This window comes from Seriola dumerili, unplaced genomic scaffold (genome assembly GCF_002260705.1).
Source record: "Seriola dumerili isolate Sdu_G_001 unplaced genomic scaffold, Sdu_1.0 BDQW01001845.1, whole genome shotgun sequence".
Classification (NCBI taxonomy): domain Eukaryota; kingdom Metazoa; phylum Chordata; class Actinopteri; order Carangiformes; family Carangidae; genus Seriola; species Seriola dumerili.
In genome coordinates, this window is record NW_019176100.1 from 616,771 (window position 1) to 638,141 (window position 21,371).

At 41.7% G+C, this 21,371-nt stretch overlaps 1 protein-coding gene across 1 annotated transcript in view; it reads left to right on the plus strand.

Annotated features, from left to right (window-relative positions):
• Positions 1-7,182, plus strand: part of LOC111239024 (netrin receptor UNC5D-like) — a 161,897-nt gene extending 154,715 nt beyond the window's left edge. The window contains exons 15-18 of the mRNA XM_022768789.1: positions 1,495-1,644; positions 3,138-3,302; positions 3,547-3,725; positions 5,870-7,182. Coding sequence (XP_022624510.1) covers positions 1,495-1,644; positions 3,138-3,302; positions 3,547-3,725; positions 5,870-6,068 — 693 coding nt within the window. The 3' untranslated portion in view covers positions 6,069-7,182. The remainder of the gene's footprint in view (positions 1-1,494; positions 1,645-3,137; positions 3,303-3,546; positions 3,726-5,869) is intronic.
• Positions 7,183-21,371: the final 14,189 nt, after the last annotated feature.

The following is a 21,371-nucleotide window of genomic DNA, read 5'->3' on the forward strand; positions in this document are numbered from 1 at the left end:
TTTTTGTTGGCTTTTGTTTGTGCTTCATACGACAATTAATTTCCCCTGTGAGCTTGAAGCAGGAATCGATCAGGTTCAAGGCAGCCTGTATGCTTTGCATTTCCCTTCTCTCTGTGCTGTGTGACTGAGAGGATAAGCACCATGCATACAGGACTCACACCCCCTCCTCCGCCTTGCATCCCCATGATGCAGAGGATGTAAACACAAACATGCAAGTACACGTTTACACATGTTGTTCTTCTCCAATGACCTGGAAAAATTATAATATCATGAGGCAGGAGGCCAAAAACTGCAATACTGACAAAAGACTGGTGTTCTCTGTTTATGTCTTCTCTTTGTGTGCGAGCAGTGTTCCTGACGAGCAATTTTTTTTTTTTTTACCGCTCTCTTTATCTTATTTTGAGGCTCTAGCAGTGTTGGTTTGTCACTCATGCAATTTGTCCTTTGATCCATTTTATGGCTGGTTACCTGTTGTCAGAAACAGTGGCTCTGGGGGGCCGCTATTGAGCAATTCAATTTTTAGAGCCCAATCACTCTGGGTGCGTTTTGAAAGCACAGTGCACCACTCTTTTATTTTTGTTTAGAGTTTTATTTGTTTTTACATCATGGTCACAGCAGCAGATAAAAATGGAGGCTTCCAGGGTGCACAAGCAGCGCACACGTCACTTAAAACCCAAGAAAATCTTCACTAAAAGCATATTGTGTGTATTTTTGTTCAATGTAATACAGGCACACATTTCTGAAGCTGGTTTTGGGGAAATGGTTCTCTTGAATGTTTGGGGAAATGGAAGTTTACAGCCACTGTATTTTCAATATTAGGGTTCAACTAATTGTTATTTTCTTTATCACATAATCAGCCAATTATTTTTTCAATAAAACGTCAGAAAATCAGACATCCCAACGATGTCCTCGGAGGCTCAGCTTTATTCCTTTTCTCGCCGAGCGCTGTCTTCAGTGGTGGAAACCAACGCCAATGTTAACTCTTTTTTCTATCGCGTAAAGTTAGCTCGCTAACCAGCTAGCCCGTCTCGTCACTTTCTGATACTGAGTCACCGCGGCCTCCAATCTGCCCTGAAGATGTAGCGCTGCTCAGAGGGCGTATTACAACCGCCCATCTTGTAAAACGTAACAATGGCTGAAGCTCTTGTCAAACGACAATCACCGCCAACTGCAAGAAAACTTACAAATAGCCCCTTTAAGCAACTAATGATTGTCAGCTCTTTTCAATTTTTCTTTTTTTTTGTTTAATTAAACTCTTCACCCTCGATAAATCATTACAATGGGAATCAAAGTTGTCTGTGTTTTCTGTTTATTATAAATTTTTGATGAATTATCAGTCAACAGAAACGTTCTGTTGTACATGAAATGCTGTGTGCTGAGAGTCCCAGCTTGGTACAGTGAGTGTTTCAACCATATAAAATATCTACCTTTTTCTTCTACTTCCCTAACCCCCACCCCACCTCCTGAAATACAACCCATACCTTTCCTTATCAGGAGGTGGCAGTGGGCGAGCGCAGCAGGGGTGGGCGGCTGCTGGAGGAGCCTAAAGTGATGCTGTTCAGGGGGAACACTTTCAGCCTCCAGGTGTCCATCCAGGACGTCCCACAGTTACTCTGGAGCATCAAGCCTTTCACCACCTGCCAGGTAGGCAGTCTCTAACTGTGAGTCAGCCTCATTTGGAGCAAAGGAATGTAAAGCGGCGGGCAGGTTTACAGCATGTGCATCTCGGCTCTAATTTAAAGCGAGCAGTGCTTTGTCAGGGTCACAGATCGGGAAAGAAGCTGGGACCTTCATCTTCCCAGCCTCCTCTGTTCCTCCGTCAGAACTCTCTCCTCCACCAGTTTCCCTGCTTCTCACATGGTCACATCAAAGCCAAAGGACAGCAGCAAGGGCACAGCACGATATCACTAAGACTAGCTATCTCACCCACACACATACACACACACACACACACACACACACACTCACACACACACACACTTACAAAATTAATTATGACTGCCAGGCAGGAACACACACGCACGCACATCACATAGTTATCTTCCTAGGGGTCTATATGCTGCATGTTCTGCTCTGCCCTGTGATGTTTATCCCACCAGTGACATCCTATTAGCAGAATTAGCCCACCATAGTGCCTCCAGAATACCAACAAGGTTTACTTGGAGAGGGAAGAGCCACTATGTGAGGGTCCAACAGTGAAGATGACTATAGGCTTTCATTCAGACACTACTCTTGCCTGAAGGAGGCTTTTACAAGTAGCCATCCTCCTGTCTGATGGATCTGAAGAGAGGATGATTCATCTGTAAAACAGTGTTTTTGACCTGCTCTCACTGCGCCACTGTCTGGGTCAGACTGTAGTTAGTAATGGGAGTCAAAATTGGCCTTTTAGATTCCATCGGCTCCGGAGCTCTGTTACTTTTGGATTTTCCAGCTATCACATTTGGGGGGAAATGCAGTGCAAACAGAGTAAGTTAAGGCATCTCTGTCCTAATTCCATAATCACATATGGTTCCTGATCTAATACTCTCGTATTTACAAGCTTTATATTCTCAGAATTTAGAAAAGAAGACAAAAAGTCAATAATGTGGTAAATATGGCCTGAATTTAATTCTGTGGGCTCTATTTCTATTAAAAAAAAATCTTCAGACGATGATTTTCTGTCATGACAGACTCTTTCTGCTAATAATGTGGGCTTGGGTCTGTGATATTCATGGAACTAATGACTGCATGAAGACTAGCCACACTGTAGGGTGTAAAGTGAAAGAACTGTAAAGTAACTTAATTAATTTTTCCCAAGCAGCAATGAGTAAAATACCGTGGAATTTATTAAATATTTGCACAAACGACTGCGGCTCTTTCAGATGGTTAGCAGGCTGCATGTTCGTCCCCCGGGGGCTCAAATGACTGGTGGTGCTCTTTCTGACGGGTAAACTGCTTGATTAGCTAGCATCAATGATCGGCTAAAGAGGCCACTCATTCAGTCTTAATTAATCATGTAAACAGCAAAGTGGGTGGCAAAGCAGGATTCAAATAACGAATGTCTTTAGCTGGGGGTTTAATGAGTTTGTTGTCTCCCCTGCCTAATGCCTCCATCGTTCTCCCTGTCCGCCCTCCGCCGTCTCCTCCTCGCCCTGCAGGAGTTCTCCTTTTCTCAGGTGTGGGCCAGTAACCAGCGTCCCCTGCAGTGTGCCTTCTCTCTGGAGCGGTACAGCCACTCCTCGTCCCAGCTGTCCTGCAAGATCAGCGTACGACAGGTCAAAGGCGAGGAGCAGATACTCCAGGTCTACACGTCTGTGGTGGAGGTGAGCGGCGCTCGTAGACGAGGCGGTGTGTGGGCAGTCATGCGCCGTGCTAATAGGTTCTTTTATTAGACTGAATAACTCTTGATTTGATTTAAGAGCTTGCTTAATGAGCCTCTCAGGGAGCTTTTCATGTATGGATTGCAAATTGTCTCGATAAGTCCCCCGTCCTTGTCTTCATATTGAAGATTATAAGCTGCACTATCAGTTTCACGCTGACACCTCGCTCTTTCTTTCCTGTTACCAGAATGAGAAGGGAGTGGTTCCCTTTTTCACTCAGTCGGACTGTACCATCACCTCTCAGACAGGGTCACGGGCCTTTAAAATCCCGCTGTCTATCCGTCAGCGGATCAGCGCCACCTTTGACACGGCTAATGCCAAGGGGAAGGATTGGCAGCTCCTGGCTCAAAAGCTCCACATAGACAGGTATGAATTATAGCACTCTCATTCTTCACTTACCATTTGCCAGTTGCTGAGTCATTTGTGCGTTACGCAAGCTGCAGTCACATGAATCAGCTGGTATGTTCTGTTTAGGTGTTCATACAGAATGGTTTAATAATGACTGAAAAGCTGCATATTCTGCCCTCTCCACTATGTAAACACTGTTCCCACTTTGAATACTATTTTTATATCTGGAATTTAGGCACCGTGTCAGCCCTAATCTCCCATCACCAACCAGCCTTCAGTAACACGCCACACTGCTGATTTCATTATAGATCTAGAAACACATGCACACAGACAGACAGACAGCCAGAGAGAGAGAGAGAGAGAGAGAGAGAGAGATGTAACTTTAGCGCAGTCAGAATAACTGGAGAGAAGAGGCCGTGTTTTGCAGAAATCTGAAGGAAGGTCTCAGACTGCTGACAGGCCAGCCTCTGGCAAGAAAATGTGTTCATGTTAGCACTCCTCATTAGCAGCACGTCTTCATGTGCTGCGTCCTCCAGCTCCTGCTAAACTCTCCAGAGGTTGTGCCAGGTCAGTATTTGCGTAGGCTGTGTGAGGATTTTCACTTGTTTGGTGATGCGGTGATCTCTGCGTGCGCCTCGGAGAGAGAAGTGCTTATAGCCACAAAGACTCCTCTCTGTCTTGCCAGTTGGAGAAACATGAGAGGGAAAAGTTGACTAAGAAACTGAGACAGAAACTATGTGATTAAGGAATTTCACTTAAAACGGGTCTGAAAACAACCAAAAAAAATCTGTGACCGAGGAATGGGAAAGGATTTCAGAGCTTTTTCAGCCCAGTCGAACACACCGAGAAGCATGTAATGGGAATGTCTCTACCTAGTTAAGCTGATTTTGGTAATTATTTCTCTGAATGTGTGGGAACGTTATCACACTGAGGAGGGAAAGTGGGATGTGGAGGAAAAGCGGGGAGAAGGCCACAAAGGAAATCCCATTGTGATGAAACAGTGCACCCTGTTGGAGAGGTGTTATAACAACAGCAGAAGTGTAAATGAAGTCTGGCCTGCAGCGTGCGTTTTCTCACACAATAAACCACATGAGTTCACAGCACAAACTGTAACTAAATTTTACTGTATTGCTATTATTGTCAGCCTTGGGACAAACTAAGTTAATTAATCTGTGCTGATGATTAATGACTGATTAATCATGAGATTTCTTCTTTTTTTATTGGAAAGATATTTTCCAATTAAAATACAATCTTTGCTCCGTTCCACCTCTGCATGAGTTAAAACATTTTTATTAACGTCCTCCTCCACTCAGAAACGTCTTTTGCTTATTGCTTCTTCACTTGACTGTTTAACCTTCACCTTATATTGAAGTTTAAGCTGTGCTCATACAATCAGCATTTTCTGAATCACAAGTTCTTTTGGACGCCAGTTAATCTCCAATATGCAACTGATACAAGTGTGAAATCTCCAGAGCAGAGAAAGTGGAGGTTTCATTGAAGTGAAAAATATTTGCATATTCAATGAGGGAGAAGAAGTAGATGTTTTTGTTTTTTTTGTTTTTACAGTTTTTAAATAGTTAATAGAATTTTTGTTATTCAAAGAGCAGATTTACATGTCTGGTGGGAATCCTTTTTTATTTTATTTATTTATTTGTTTTGATTATAAAAAACAAGAAAGCTGGAAATTCACTTTTTCCAAAAAGGTAATGAGAAAATGGCAGCAACCACTACACTGAGTTTAGTAGTTGTCACGAGGAGACGGCCACTCCTCAGCCGAAGAAAACCATGACGCAGTGTCTCCTGTTGCTCTTCTGCCTGAGGAAATAACCCTGGTGATGTCATAGTGATGTCATCTTAAGAGGTTGGGACTTACAAACCAAACTGCAGGTGTTGGGCGGTTGAAAGAAATTAGCATTTGGAAGACAGGGAAGGTCTAAGCATGCTGAAAGCTGCTGTCCAGTTGCATGATGGGAAATGTAGGATGCGGTGTTTTTAGAGCTTTACCTTCACTAAAGACGTTTGAACGTGTCTCTTGTGAAGTTTCATCATAAACTGTGATAAACAATCACTTCATTGCTGAACTGCTCATTTGTTCTCTTCAGTTACAGCTACTTGTCACGTGATCTACTTCAATATAATATTCAAATGTCTCTCGCCTGTAGGAACCTGTGCTACTTTGCATGTCAGGAGAGCCCTTCATCAGTGATTCTGAGTCTTTGGGAAGCCCAGCACCAGGACTCGGGGGACCTGGACTCTCTGGCCAGTGCCCTAGAGGAAATTGGCAAAGTTCAGTCCCCCACGACCACCACACATGGCTGCAGCAGAGAAGAGCAGGACTCTGAATTCACTCAACTTGGGTAAGGCAGGTGCACAGCAGATCAAATCATGATGAACCTTTACTGCATGAACACTGATGACCAGGTGTACTATCTGCTAACCTATGGTGAAAAGGAGGAGGAGGAGGAGGAGGTGCAAAGGGGGCAGCAGGGAAACCCTGTTTTGGACTGTTACTAAAGGAACATCTCTGCTAAACCTCTCTCTGCTAGATGGCACACACACAGACACACGGGAATCATGAAACAGCTGCGAGAAAGCGTTTGTGTACCAACAAAAACATTTTGGAAAGGGGTGGAAATATCCCACACCCATATTTGATTGAAACATGTCAACTCCTTGTCGCTTCAGAGGACAGATTTGATAACCTGCATTCAAGGATTATGGGTAACCATGTGAGGAGGACTCTCCGTGTGGGAAGTGTGTTTTAGACAAACTGCCAATCAGGCTGGTGGTGTGACCTTCCCAGGATCGGATGGGCTGGCACTTGCCGTCAAACAGTCTTCTGGGCTGTCAAAATCTTTGGTGTAACGTCATTATGTTGTCATTCATTTCCTATATCTCCCAATGCTTCTTTTTCTTTTCTGCACCGTGTCTCCACTGTTACTGCTGGAGGTAGAAAAAAAAACCAAAAAAAAAAAAAACCAGAAAGCAAAGAATATTGGATGTTAATGTTGTCAGAACATCTTAGCGTGGGGTCAGAGACACTGACAGTGATTGTCCCCACGGATTAGCATTTAAAAGGATCTGATGATGTCCACGTGCTAATTAAACAAACATAAGAACGTTCAAGAAATGACTTTTGTAAAGGCTCTTACAGTGACGTGCATCACATAGATAACAGTCATTTTAACAAACGCCCTCATGCACAAACACTTTCAACCCCATCAGCAGAACATGCTGTTAAAGCCAAGGCTGCAGAGGAGAATAACTTACCCAGCTGATCTGTGCTGCATCTGGCGATGCAGCCAGAGGTGCACCGCATTCCCTAATGTCTATTAATCAACTTCTGGTTGTTTTGGAGGAAAATTAATTAATCAATCAATTTAATTAATTAATTTTCCTCGATTTTTGATTATAAATTGTGACTTTTGATGTGTGGCTTCGCTGGAGCTGTCTTTTTTTTTTTTTTTTTTTTTTTTTTTTTTTTTGGATCACAGCTCGGAGCAAATACTCGGACATCATTATCTGCAGACACTCTGTTCAAGTAAGAGGCTGGTTCTGCCTGTTAGAGGACAGACGAGAGGGAGTGAGAGTTGAAGAAATCCTGATCAGGAAGATCCCCACGTTCAGTTGCTCCACCCGCCCCTAAACTTAATAAAGTGACTTTGTGTTGACCTCTGTGTTGGCTCTCTCTTTTTATTTACTTAATTAATTTAATTGTTGAAAGCTAGTTACAGTAAAACTGTATTCAGCAAAGAGATGAAACAGAGACCCATACAAAGTCCAATGTAAGGCTGCCCCCACCCAAAGATTTTGCTACAGTCGACTGGTAGTCGTTACTTCAAGACATTAGTCGACTAGTCGTTGCACATTTATGATGTTAATTTGATTATTTAAATGTATATTTTTGGGGGGCATCAGAAAAAGGTTTGGGGATGATAGTATGGGATAATAGTAATAAAGTAGATTTAGTAAGATAATCATATTGTATTTTATGCTGCCACTAAACAGCAGTTCAGAGTTTTATATGTCACATGCCAAGGCACAGTGTACAGCAAGCAAACCTGTGAAATGAGGGTCGGACTCTGCAGCAAAGCATGACTGCAAAAAAAAAAATGAAATATTTCACATTCGGCGGGAAATATTGCGACATTCAATATTATCGAATATCGAATATCATCCCAAGCCTAATTCTGAATGTGTCGGAAGAAGCAGCGCGGAGTCTGAACAGTTTGTTGATGTGTTTCAAAACGTCACATAACTTATGAATTTATAGATTTATATTTGTGCAGAAATGCAGAAAAGTGCAGTAAACGAGGTAATTCAGTTTCGCCAGTTCCCACGAACACTTGGATACCATATTTATCTCGGCTATCTAATGTTAGAGCAAGCGGCCGTGCTAAGTGGCTAATATTAGGCTACTTACGTGTTTCAAATGATAAGCCATGTTTGAGGTTAACGAATGATAGGTCAATGCAGAGTTTGCGTGTCACCTTCCTGGAGTCGTCCTTCACCCTCTTGAAATGATCCCACACTTTGGATTTCAGATGGATTTACTGTGTAATCACCACGGGGACCAGCCGTGTCGACTAAGACTCTTCTCGTCGACTAATGATGTTTGGTCGACTATTAGCGGGCAGTCTCAGTCCAGTTTTCACAAAGATGTCACTGAGCTCTGTAAACACTCTTCAGGTCTTAGATGGCAGCTACATGTAGCTGTTGCTTCACTGAAAAAAAGACTGAGGTAGATCCTTGTTAAAACTCCTCTTACATAAGACTGAGAAGAGTTGTGTCACAGAGGCTTCTCTCCAATCTTCCTGAGAGTCTGTTGGTTCAAGCTCTTAAAATCGGATTCGACTGGAGATCCCAGGCCAGATGAAACAATGCTGCTGTCATTCCTTTTACAATGTACTTAACGGCATATTTCGACATTTTGGGAACAAGCTATGTGATTTCTTGCCAAGAGTCAGATGAGGAGATTGATACGACTCTTATAACTACAGTAAATATGAAGCAACAGCGACAGCTTCTCTCATCTAACTCTCAGCGGTAATGCAAATACCAGTAAGCCAGTTTCCCAAAATGTCCAACTGTTCATTTAATTGACAAGGACTCCCGGTTTCATCTTCAAGCTGCCAAAGAAGGATGCAGATTCGAGTGTGCTCATGCTGGCTCTGCAGTGGGTAAACCAAATTCCTGTTGATTTGTGTATTCATGGAAATATCCTGAGCTATCCAACCACAGAGATATGCATTTCACTGGATAGTTGGAGTTCCTGGAAATACGTTTCCAGTGAAGCGTGACCGCCAAATAATCAAGCTGGAAATAATGCAGAGCTGTACTCTATCGGCGAGCTTTGTCATTCTATCTATACGGATCAAAGAACGGCACGAACACGGGCAGACCCCGAATCTGTAAAGGAGGGACTGATTCTCCACTATCAGCTGAAAAGGTCACCGTGTAAAAAGGTTGGAACGCTTGGAATACATCTTCACCTGGAAGATACTGACTCACATGGAAGCCTCTCTCCAGCTCTCACATGCTGAGTTAAACCACTTATACAGATGGCCGCGATGGGACAGCAGCAACTAAACCTTAACTAAGCAAAACAGATCTGGCAGCACGGGGAAATCTCTTCTCCATATTTTTTGTTTAAAAGTATATTAACTCTTCATCAGTCTTTCAATTATTTTCTCATTTAAACACTTGGTTTGCTCCATAAAATGTCAGAAAATAGCAAGATAGCAAATTCAACAATTCAAAACCCAAAGATAGCTAGTTTAATATCAGAGAGGAAGAGAAAAACCAACAAATATTCACACCAAGACGCTGGTACCAGTGAATATATTTTGCATTTTTGCTTAATCAATCAACTAATCATTACAGCTCTTATAATCCGACCTTTTATTTTACTTTTACACTCATCCTGACTGCAGGAAATCTTAAAGTAATCTGCTGTAGCCTAACCTCTTGATGCTAACTGTGCCCATCATTAGCATTCCTGCTAAACAAGCAGTTTCAAGGCAACTAACTAGATGAGCAATGAAATGAATATCAGGACAGATCAATTGTAATGTTAGTGATTCAAATTCACAGGGAAATCTGGGTTTTGTTCTGTTACATGAAATAGTCTGATGCCAGACTAGTCTTCATTGTTACCTGCATCCAAAAATGCATATATATATATATATATATATACTTGCTTCTTCCACTTGGCATCAGCAGCGACTTTCCAGAAACACATGGACAAGAATTTCCAGCTAACTTTTTGCACGCTGACCCCTGTGGATGAGTGTCTCCCATAGTTTCACCTGGAAGAGCAATCTTACCTGCTCTAAGTCTGGTACGAGGGAGCAGCTAATGGTGCCAAACGTTGCTTCTCGAGGAGAAAAAGATTATTACTGTAGCTGCTTTCAAAAGAGGGAAAAAAAACCATCACAGTCAAAGTATTTCTACAGTTTTCTGAGCTATTATCCACAACATATCCCACTGATGTATTATCACTCCACTCAAAATTATGACTCGGTGTCGCTGCTGAAGCACAGAATATGTCCTGCATCCTCCACGAAGCCCTTTGTGCTAAATCTTTTCTGGTAACCTCAGATTTCATCCAAATTTTTTAGTGTATTTACAGGTGTATCTGAGCTTGGGGATGGGATCAGTAAGGTCTCCTTGTATCATAAGACACTCCAGCTACAGAGACCATTTGGAGGCAGGTGCCAGGGTACAAGAGGGGACACAAACCTGTGTATCTAAAGGCATTTCTCCTGAATTAAATAAGAAACAACGCCAAAGACGTGACCTCTCTTGAGGAGGACACTCAGACAGGTGGTCAGGCGCTGTTCCTCCATCCTGCTCATTACAGGAAAATATCAAAACCCGTTCAACAACTATGAAAAACTGAAGTTATTCTGGTAGACAAACAGTTTGAAAAAAAGGAAATTTGTCCTGACAACCGCCCCGTCGAGTGTCTTAACCAGGATCCGAAAGCTGCAGAAGATGGATGAAAGCTGATGGTCCACTGAGAAACCAAATTACCAGTCGCATTCAAAGAACTGGACTCTGAGACTCGATGGAAACGTCGTCCCGTAGAGAACAGTTATAGCCGAGGCGTTATGGCACCACATCGCTCCAGACCACCGCCATCACGCCAGTGGACAGCAGCCATTTTTTTTTTCCCACGTCACAGTGGAAAGTACTTGATAAAAGTTTTTACTTTTGTCATCTTCTCTGCACATCAGTGTTACACCACATTCCCTAATTTTTAATGATTTCCAGCAGCCACACCTTGCTATGCAGATCTATAACGAACAGCGGCGACGTTTTCGATTTATGCCACCTCATAAAAGATTTTATAGGCGCTGTTGGAGCTGAAGATTTTCTTTCTGGAAATCTTCTTACGTTTACTGAACTTCATACCTTTTTTATTTTTTATTTTTCAAATATAGAATTTTTTTCATCTTTGCTGTTTCAAGCCTCCGCCCTCTCTTTCTCACACACACACACACACACACACACACACACACATAGACATACTGTATATACATACACATGCAAAATTTAAAGAGAAACTGATACGTTTTTTTTGTTTATAGTTACGTTTATGTGTTGTGCATCACACAAAAAACAAAAAATCACACAATTTTCTAACTAATCGTGCCTCTCTATGTGGGTTTAGCGTCATGAGAGAGTCTGAGCAGAATGTTATTTTTATTATGCACCATATCAAAGAAACTAGTATGTTATATGCAAAGCTGTATCGTCCATTGCCATGCACGGTGCCCACCTTGTACACACTGCAGAGGTGTTTCCTAAGAATACTGAAGCATTTAAACCTGTTATCTCCGATGCCAGGGACTTACTGCGATAATGAGCTGACTAAAAGTGATGTGACCATCTGTCACCTGAGGACGTTCAGTGTGTCCGTCAGCGTCCTTTACATAAACTCAATGACTCAGTGAGTGTGTGTGTGTGTGTGTGTGAGTGAGTGAGTGTGTGAGTGAAGGAAAGTTCTGTGTAACTTTTAAAAAGCTGTATTACACGTCCTTGGAAAATCCAGCCTACAGTAGTGCTACTATTTCAGCTTCTTCAGATGTGTGATGTAATGTGTTTTCCTCACAACGCTACTATCTTAAGATCTGCATTGCTTCGGAGAAAATAGAAAACAATGCTAGCTTAAGTAAAATGATATCATTTCATCAAACGTGGTGAAAGTTTCATTTCAAACTTTTACTATTACTTTAGTTCTTAGTTGCTGTTTTTACTTCTACTGCTTTTCTTTCCAGGAAGAAAAAACTACTGCCTTTTACATCTTATTCCCAGATGATTCTATTTATCAAACGAAACTGCTGGAAGTGCTCAAAAATTATTATTTTACTCTTCAAATGATTAACTATGATGTGTAACGCATTTATGTATGTTTGATTTGAAACATCTCTGTGCTCAACATTTGATGGAAGTGCTCTATGAATGTTTATGTCAAGAAGGTGAAAAAGTGACAGCCATACTGCTAATCACTGGTGATGTTCTCTTTCCAGCTCTTATTTCTTTTTCTTTTCTTTTTCAAAGATTTGCAATTTTGAAAGTGTATATACTGTATTGTGTTGAAATAAATATGCAGTGAAAGCTTATGATTTACTGTTTTGCTGTGGTTTATACGTTTTAGTGTCCTTCCAGATTATCTTTAGTGCTTCGAGTAGTTGTAGTGGGTGTAGCCCGGCTTGGTTTTCACTGATTCTGGCAAAGCTGACAGAAATCTAGTCTTCCTCCAACATATGGTTTTCACACAGGAGGGCTCACAGTTTCATAAATCTCCTTTTTAAAGATTTTATTTAATAGCTGTATGAGGCACAAAACTAAAGAGTCTACAGCCACGCTATCGTGGCTCTGTGAGGCTGTATTTAGGCCCAGCAATGCCAGCAGTAAAAAAAAAAAAATCATGCAGCATATGTGAAAGTTTTTCTTTTGAGGTTTCAATGTGACAGTTTTTCCCAGATCACAAAATAAAGCATTGGTCACATGCTTGTTTTCTTCTGGCCCAGTACACGCCTGGTTCCACGGCCCGAATCTGGCCCACATACGGCATGATTGTAAGATGCTATACTTCCACATCCGGACCAATTCTGGAACATACACAGAAAATCTTCCAGCTGGAATCTGCCCAGATGTGGAAGTATATGTGCCAGACTCGGGCCGAGCACCCAGGCATGACTGGGCCGGAAGTTTCATTTTGCTATCTGGGTTTCAAGACAGGACAAATAGCACAAAAAGCACATGAGGGTCACTCCCACATGTTACACCCATACACTCTGTTATGGCGATGCTTGATAAAAGTATCACACATCATGAGATCTAAATGAGTTTGTTTTGCAGCAGTAACGAAGGTCACGTCCAACTCTACTGTATCACCCACAGGTTGAGAGCTGCAGCCAACAACAAGGAACTCATTTAAATAAAGATGCTGTATGTGTTTAAATTGAGCTCATTTATAGCTGTATATATATATATATATATAAAACACTGAAATTGTTTCATTAAGTTAATGAACTTACGTCTTAAATCCTGTAATAAACTGAATATATATGATGCAAGTATAATAAGGCTGAATATTTCTGTTTCATGCAGCAGACTAATTATACAGTTTTGTACACAGTAATGTCTTTTATATAAAGCATCTTGGATCTGATAATGAACGCTGTTCCTTACTGTAAAATGCAGCTTCCCTCTCACTACTAATATCTTAAAATGATTAATGTGTGAAGATTTAATGTTCAATCATAGACCTACTAATTTTCTTTTCACGTCAAACTGCTCTACATAATAGTAATATCAATATTGTGTGGCGAATTAAGATTCAGCTGCAGCGCACACAGAGCAGCTCAGAGCGGTGTTTTAGCTAAACCAGCAGGTAGTGCAGGTTGTGCATGTTGAAGACGGGGGGGGGGGGCTACAATAAGCTGATGAGATGTGACACTGTGCTCAGTGTGATGCATTCATTTAGTACAGTATCAGCAAAAACCAGGAGATGATGTAAACAGACCAGAGAGTTTAATGTGCTGGTTGTGCATGTCTTCAGTTTATGACACAAAATAACCCGACAATAATCCGGACATTATTAACACTAACATTCATATTCGCCCACATACAATGCACAATACATAAAGAGGGGAGCAGCTGACAGTAACAATTATGCCTCAAACAGCAGATGGCACTGTGTGCTTTCTTCTTAATAAAGATAATCTTGTCTAGGCATGTCTGGATGTCCTGTGTGTGCGCATGTGCACACGCAGGCTACTGTAGGTTGTTTCCATGACATGAGGTAGTCGCACAGGCTCGCATGTGTGTGCCCCCTTCACAGTGTGGGTAGGGTCCAGTCAGGCCTGGCACTCAGCAGCCAGCTACACCCCGTCTGACAACGCCGGAGCACGAGGAGCCGCAGGACTCTCAGTCCAGTTCTGCTGCAACTGTCATTGTGTCCAATTCTGCAATTCACATAAAGAGAATTGCATTATCCTCGTCCCTTTTCCCACAGTAGAGCATGAATACTGTAGTTAATGTTTATCTGTTCTACCTGCTCTAGTTTAGTACCGTCACTCAGCCATGCAAACCATGTCCCAGCCGGATGTCATCTGTCCAAGAAAGGCAAACAGGCAGGCTGCAGGCTGTCTCAGTAGACCGCTCTCTTCCCCTCCAGACGCTACACACACATCCCTGGCACAACCAGAGACCTCTCACCCTGTCTAATACGCCCCACCCCGCTCGCCTCTGGACAACTGCTCTGACTCAAACGGATTAAAGATGACTCTCTTCTCTCACTTTCTTTTTTTTTTTCACCCTCTCTTCATTTCTCTTTTTTTTTTTTTTCCAGGCCGGATGAAAGGCCTCCCAGACACCCACTCCATGCACATACCATTCAGGCCAGGACACACAGGAAGTCTATGTGCTGCACGGAGAGGAGGAGGAGGAGGAGGAGGAGGGGGGAGAGTGGGGTGGGTAGTGGTGGAGGAAAGGAGGAGGGGGAGGGGGGCTTAGCACAGAGGGAGAAAGGGGGGAATGAAGAGGAGGGGGGGGTGAAAGAAGGGCTAAATGAAAGTCATGTGAAGCTCATGAGAACTAACCTTACTTACAAAAGCTGGAATCTTGTTTTCCTCTCACCAGCTCTTTGCTGTTATTCTTTTGTTTCATTTCTCGATCTCTGTCCTCTTAATCCTGAATCTGTTTCTTCCCCGTTACCATGGCAACTTCATCTTTATTTTCAAGGCAAAAGTCTCTCTATCTCCCAACTCTGAACTTCAACTTGGAGCAGATGGCGAGAACAAACTACTTCTCTGTGCTAAACATTCTGAGACAGAAGCTTAGTTATGCATCTGCCAAACACTTAATTGATTGAGGCAATAAATCCTATTCGCACACAACCGAGTGTAAGTGTATTATGATAATTGCATACTAACTTTGTTGACCTCTTTTACTTATAAACTGTGGATGCAGTAAAGCGGAGCCACTCACACCAGTAAGCTGAATTCCTTTCAGTTGTTTGGAGGATCTGGTTCTTGCAAGAGGCGCCATGCCATTTAGTTATGAGATTAGCTTCAGCCCAAATTTGCTATGGAACTGTGAATAATTGCATCACGTGGAATGGAGCGCTCAGTGCATTTGTTACTTTTACAGGGAATATTGCCTCAGTGTGTGTGTGTGTGTGTGTGTGTGTGTGTGTGTGTGTGTGTGTGTGTGTGTGTGTGGGTGGCGAGGGGGTATTGACTGCAGCCCCAGCTCGCAGGGAACGGCGTCACGTCGCATGCTTTGAATTACTGTACATTTGCGGCTGGTAAACCGTCTGCTGCCAACTGTCTCTCAGTGGATCAGACAGCTAACATCAGCACTGTGGGTTCTGCCACGAGTCCTCCTTTAATTCCCACTCACTGTCTTTTTTTCCAACACACTTTCTCTCTGTTCAGTTTCTCTCACCCCTGTCTCTCACTTTTTACTCACACACACACACACACATACGAATACGTCTCCATGTCTCCACTTTTAATCATTTCGACTCACTCAAACTTATCCGTCTTATTATTTATTCATGCTTTTTTCTCTCCGCTAAGTCACACAGTATATACAACACCATACAGACACCGACACCCACACACATTCCTGTATGCAGCTCACACAAACACACAGATTTGCCAGTGTTTACACAGTTCGCCAGGCAGCTAATCTTCACAGCACTGCTGACTGAAGTCTGTCTTTTGTGGAAAAACTCTTTTTAAAAAAACAGAGTCAGGTGACTAATCAGGCCACATTACAGCAGTGATTGTGGCCTTAAGCTGCCTGCATGGCCCCTCCTCTGAATCCTGCCCAGGTGGTGCCAGGGAAACTACTGATGACATCACCTCAAAGGTTTCAACAAAGACGAGCATTCCTTAGTCTGTCGCAACCCACTGTTAATATGCAGCCTGTCTTCAGCCAGTTAAAAGCAGTCAAGACGCTTTTCTCTCACGCCTCTCTCTCTGTCATTAGCCTCACTTTTACCCCCTTTTTTTTTGTTGTTTTTTCCTAACTCACAAGCAAACACCTTCAGGTCCTTGACACAGATTCTCCAACTGTGAGTGTAAGGAAGCATTAGCTCATTTGACAATAAGACACTTGACAATATATTTCCACTATGTTGTGCCAGGAACCCCCCACCACCACCACACACCTTTTGTCTTATGCTTTTGTCAAATGACATTCGGAACTTGGTCCGAGGTGAATTCTTTTTGTCCCATTGGCACTAAGAGGTCATTGTTTTAAAGATAAACAAAGTTACTCTTCAAAAGATTTCCATCATTTACTCCTGAGGCCCAAGATTGTGTTTTATTTTGAAAAATTAACCAATTTTAAGGATATCCTGGAATTGTATAATTTTTATGCTGATGCAAAAGACTGATAGAATTAACTCTTGTTTTTACCCATGTTAGCATTGCCAAGGTGAGCCTGTTAGCATGCTGATGCTAACATTTAGCTCAAAGCACTCAGAGAGCCGCTAACATGGCTGAAGACTCTTGTTATAAAACATTCCTTCTATCTTGTATAAGACAGGCAGTAACTGATTTTTAGGCCACTTGCAGGCAGCGGAAACAAGCTGTTAGCACATATCACCATCCATTTTATCATCAACTGGTTGGTAATCAGGCCAAACTTGTTAGTATGCATTTGCCTATTTTACACATAAAGCAGAAATTAATCTACGTTAGCATTCATTTGGAGTTGTGTTTCTGCCCATCCAATATTCACTGTCTTTTTTAGCTCTGTTATCATCTCCAGAGGGAAACATCTGGCTCTTAAAGTTATAAATCTTAAATTTGGTCTGTTTATTCGGCACTGGGGAAGTGGTATATACAGGGGTTTTTTTTAAAAAAGGTTTTTTTAGCCATGCTAGCAACATTGCTCTAGGAATGGCTTTGTTGATGTATCAGTTGATCCACACTGACATATCTTCACAACTTTTTGATGGATTTCCATGAAATTTCTGTACGAACATTTGTGGTTGTGATGATTTATCCTCATGACTTTGGTGCCACAATGACTTTTCCTCCAGCGCCACAATGAGGTTGACATTTGTGGGCTTTTTCTTTCATGGCTCGACTGCTATCAGAGGGATTGCCATGAAGTGCGGTACGAACATTTATGTCCACCTCAAGATGAATTGTAATAACTTTGGTGGTCTCTTAACTTCTCATTTAGCACCATTATCAGGTCATCATTGTTAAATTTGTCCAATACTGTAGTTTATGATCAAATTCCAAAATTCCAAAATTCATCAGTCTCAGCTGGACTTTTAATTTAGTGCAAATTAGCAAATGTTAGCATGCTAAAATGCTAAATAAAGACAGTGAACATGGTAAACATTATACTTGTTTAGCATCAACATGTCAGCATTGTCTGTGTGTGCATGTTAGCGTGCTACTGTTAGCTCAAAACACCGTTGTGTCTAAGTGCAGCCTCACAGAGCCGCTAGCATGACTGTCTCTGAGAGCAGTGAGGGTGAACCAAAGTGGAAAGGTTTCAGGCTGGAAAACCAAAACAAGAGCTAAAAGAAGCTAAAACGTTGCGTGGAGATGAGGGGAACTCTGGAGGTGTCTGTGGATCTGTAACTACGAGTGAGCCTGTTCACATATGAGTCATGTGGTCACGTTGTTAATACAAAAAATATTGAGTACTACCAGTTTAAACTCGGTTCATTTGTTGGACTATTTGTTATTTATAACAGCACTCACGCTGGTGTGTTTTCACTCTTCACTCGTGTGTCTGCATGCTTGAGAGGGAGGAGGAGGAGGACTGTACTGGATGAATGTCAATGCTCCAGACCTCCACACAGAAGGAGAGAAACATAAACAATATCATCAACTTCGGTGTCAGGCTGCGGCCCCCTCATCTCAGCACAACATTCAAACTGTGACCTTTCACCTTTTACTGTAAACAGGCGGTAATGACCCTGCGGCTGTTGTTGTTATTATTGTGAGCTCTCACAGAATCTGGTGTCCAGAGGGCTTCAGTGATATTAACCCCATTTACAACTATTAACAATTATCCTACTTGTATATTGCAGGAAGATGACTAATGTGAGTTAAGTGCGAGACGTTGTTTGATGTTGCAACACATTAAAAAAAAAAGACTTTAAGAAACTGCAAGGCCACTGTCCTTTTCATGACCCCACTGTTTGCACTATTTCCTGTCCTGTTATCTACAGTGAATACAGCCGTATGTCACTGCTGTGTGTTTTTTCTTTTAATTTTATAACAAAATTAAGTAAAACTCAAGTACACGACAAACAGACTGCAGTGAAATAAGCGACCGGCTGACTTTCTTGTGCTGTGGTTGAAACAAATAATGAGAATCATTTCAAACTTATATCTTACTCTCAGTTTTTTCGGCTCCTTCTTTTTTTTTTTTTTTTAACCTTCCTAAACAGCAAGTGAAACAATACCCAGCAGGCGTCACAAGATAAGTTACTGACGCTCAGGAAGGTTTCCCTTCCCTTTATTTTCTCTCTGTTTTCCTCCGCAGGTCACTTCTGTGAAAAAAAGCCCTCCGGCTCACCAACATATGCTCCCTTCATACACAAATATACAAAACACACTCACTGCTCCCACACAAGATGCAAATTCCTCCCAAGCTACACAGCATTTAGCAGCTAACTTCCTTCATTGGTGAATCCAAACATTTACCCTCAAACTACAGATGATGAATTGTGGAATTTGTTTTGTGATATTTGTTGTTGCAAAAGTGCACTATCTGAACTAATCAACCCAGTGGCCATAAATACTAGACTCGTTCAGGATAGGCCTGCAAATAACTCAATCATGTACTTCCTGTTTTCGAGCACGTAGTCAGTGACCTCAGAAGGAGGAGCACAGGATGTGTTCCAAGTGGAAGATACAGATAGAGAGTTCCTAGATAGTTTTTTTTTTTTTATTACTGAAACACATGTCCAACTTTTGCAGGAGGGGATGGGATGCATCTGTTGTGCAACTGACCAGGTGTTGTGTTGTTTGCTCCGGATGAAATGACGAGTGTAAAGTCTGAGCACCTTTTTCCACTTATAACATCTTTTCTTTAATATTTCTTTTATTAGCAGCTTCTTTCTTTCTTTCTTTCTTTTTTTTATCTCCAGAAACTTTTATTTTCTCGATCTCTTTTTTTTCCACTAAAAGTTCGGTCAGCTCAGTGGTATTAAGCGGTTCACTGTGAGTAAACAACATTGTCGTGCAGGAACTCAAGAGAGGTCCTCTTTTATCTTCAGATACTCTACAATGAGAAGCATCTCCGGGCTTTTCACCGCCTCGGTTGCATGCAAAGGTTTATGCAATAATTCTCAGCCAAGTTCCCCACGCCTCTGACTCTGTAATGTCACCATCACGCCTTTGGTCACATGATTTAACTAATCATCATAACCTTTCATAACAGTGTATTTTCTGTAGACTGCCGAATGAGAAATGAGGGATATGCTGGACAGAATTTACTCTACATGTGTCTAGAAGCTGCTCAGTCTGTGTGCCATCGCACTGCGGTGAGACAGGCCTGAGATTTACTTACACTAGTTGTTTGGTTGTGTTTGTTTATTTATTTGTTTGTGCTGTTAATGACCCGGGCACGGTTTAGTGTAGGTTTGCCCAAATATCTTCCGCTTTTTCCTCCCGCGACAAACAGAAAACAGAGCAGCTTTAGATAAGATTTTGTCAGCAGGAACCACATTTGACAGGATGTTTGTTGTTTGATGTAGCTTAGTACAAATAGTTTAATAATATGATGGCAGTTGTCTTCCTGTATAGGCTACTGCACAGTTCTCAAAATGCAAAAAACTTAGTCTGTTGAAAACAGTTGTTCCTCTTCTCACGAGGTTAAAATAACAGAAAAACCATTAAAACAAACTATTCCTCAGTGAGATAAAGATCCATTAAGTGTCTCCACTCCGAGGTCTGCTGGTCTGGAGTGTGTGTCAAAGGTCCCACTTTGGGATCATTCATTCACTGGTGCTCCAACTTGTTGCACATCAGTCAGTTATTACTAGTCAGTTACACATTACATATTCTAGTTAATGTGAGTGGAGCGAGTTACCTAGGAGTGAATGTAGATCAAAGCATAAGATGATCCATTTGCTGAATTATAAACCCCAGTGGTGGAAGAAGACTCAATAAAAGTACCAATATGTGGATGTAAAAATAAAACCCTGCATTCAAAATCCTAGTAAAGTAAAAGCAAAAGTACTGCAAAAGTATAAAAAGACTGCTTCTGCACTAAAAAAGTCCCTGTGAATGATATGGTATAATAAATGGCATAATTAGGTTGTTATTATTTATGCATTAGTGTGGTAGCAGGATTTCACTGGCTGATGTGAAACTAGGTTTAACTACTGTATTTGCAGATTCGTGTGAAGTTTAAAGGGGAAATGTCACTCTGGTGGAAATGTTACAGTAAGGGTTCACAAGCCAAAAGGTTAGGATATATATTTTATATATACAATATATGTAGCATATATATATATACACTGTTGCTCATCTCTCAATGAAATGATTGTGACAATGTGATTTATTTCATTTCACCTGGGTAATTGGGACACATAATGCAATCACTGCACCTGGTCAAAAGTGATCACTGATGCATTTAAATAGGAGTAAACAGAGGATTGTGTCTGAAAACAAAATTATTCCAACTTTATGGGCAACGGTGTATATGTATATAATATTTTGCTTTTTATTTTAATCTCATCAGATGTGTAAACTCTTATTTTGCAAAGTAACCATTAAGTATAGAGTAAAAAATGACACTACAGAGGAATAAAGTAGCAGAAATACTCGAGTAAATTATCCAAATTGTTTTAAAGTACAGTACAATGCTGCTTGATTGTTATTCAATGAGGAGCGTTGTGATTGGCTCATGGGTTGTCTGACGTCACGCACAGCTCTCGGAGCTGGGAGAGAGGAAAAAAAAAAAAAAAAAAAAAAAGTCTCAACTGGCTCAGACCGCGTCTCTCTCTTGTCCCAGAAAAGGTCCGTAAAGTTTTGTCACGGAGGAGAGCGACCCCATGTAAGAAACCGGATGACGGATAGCTTCAAAGCTGGATTTGCGTGGCTGCTTTCTTTTTCGCTGTAACTGCGGGTTTGCAGAGACTTCAGGCCGGTGGTTTTTCAA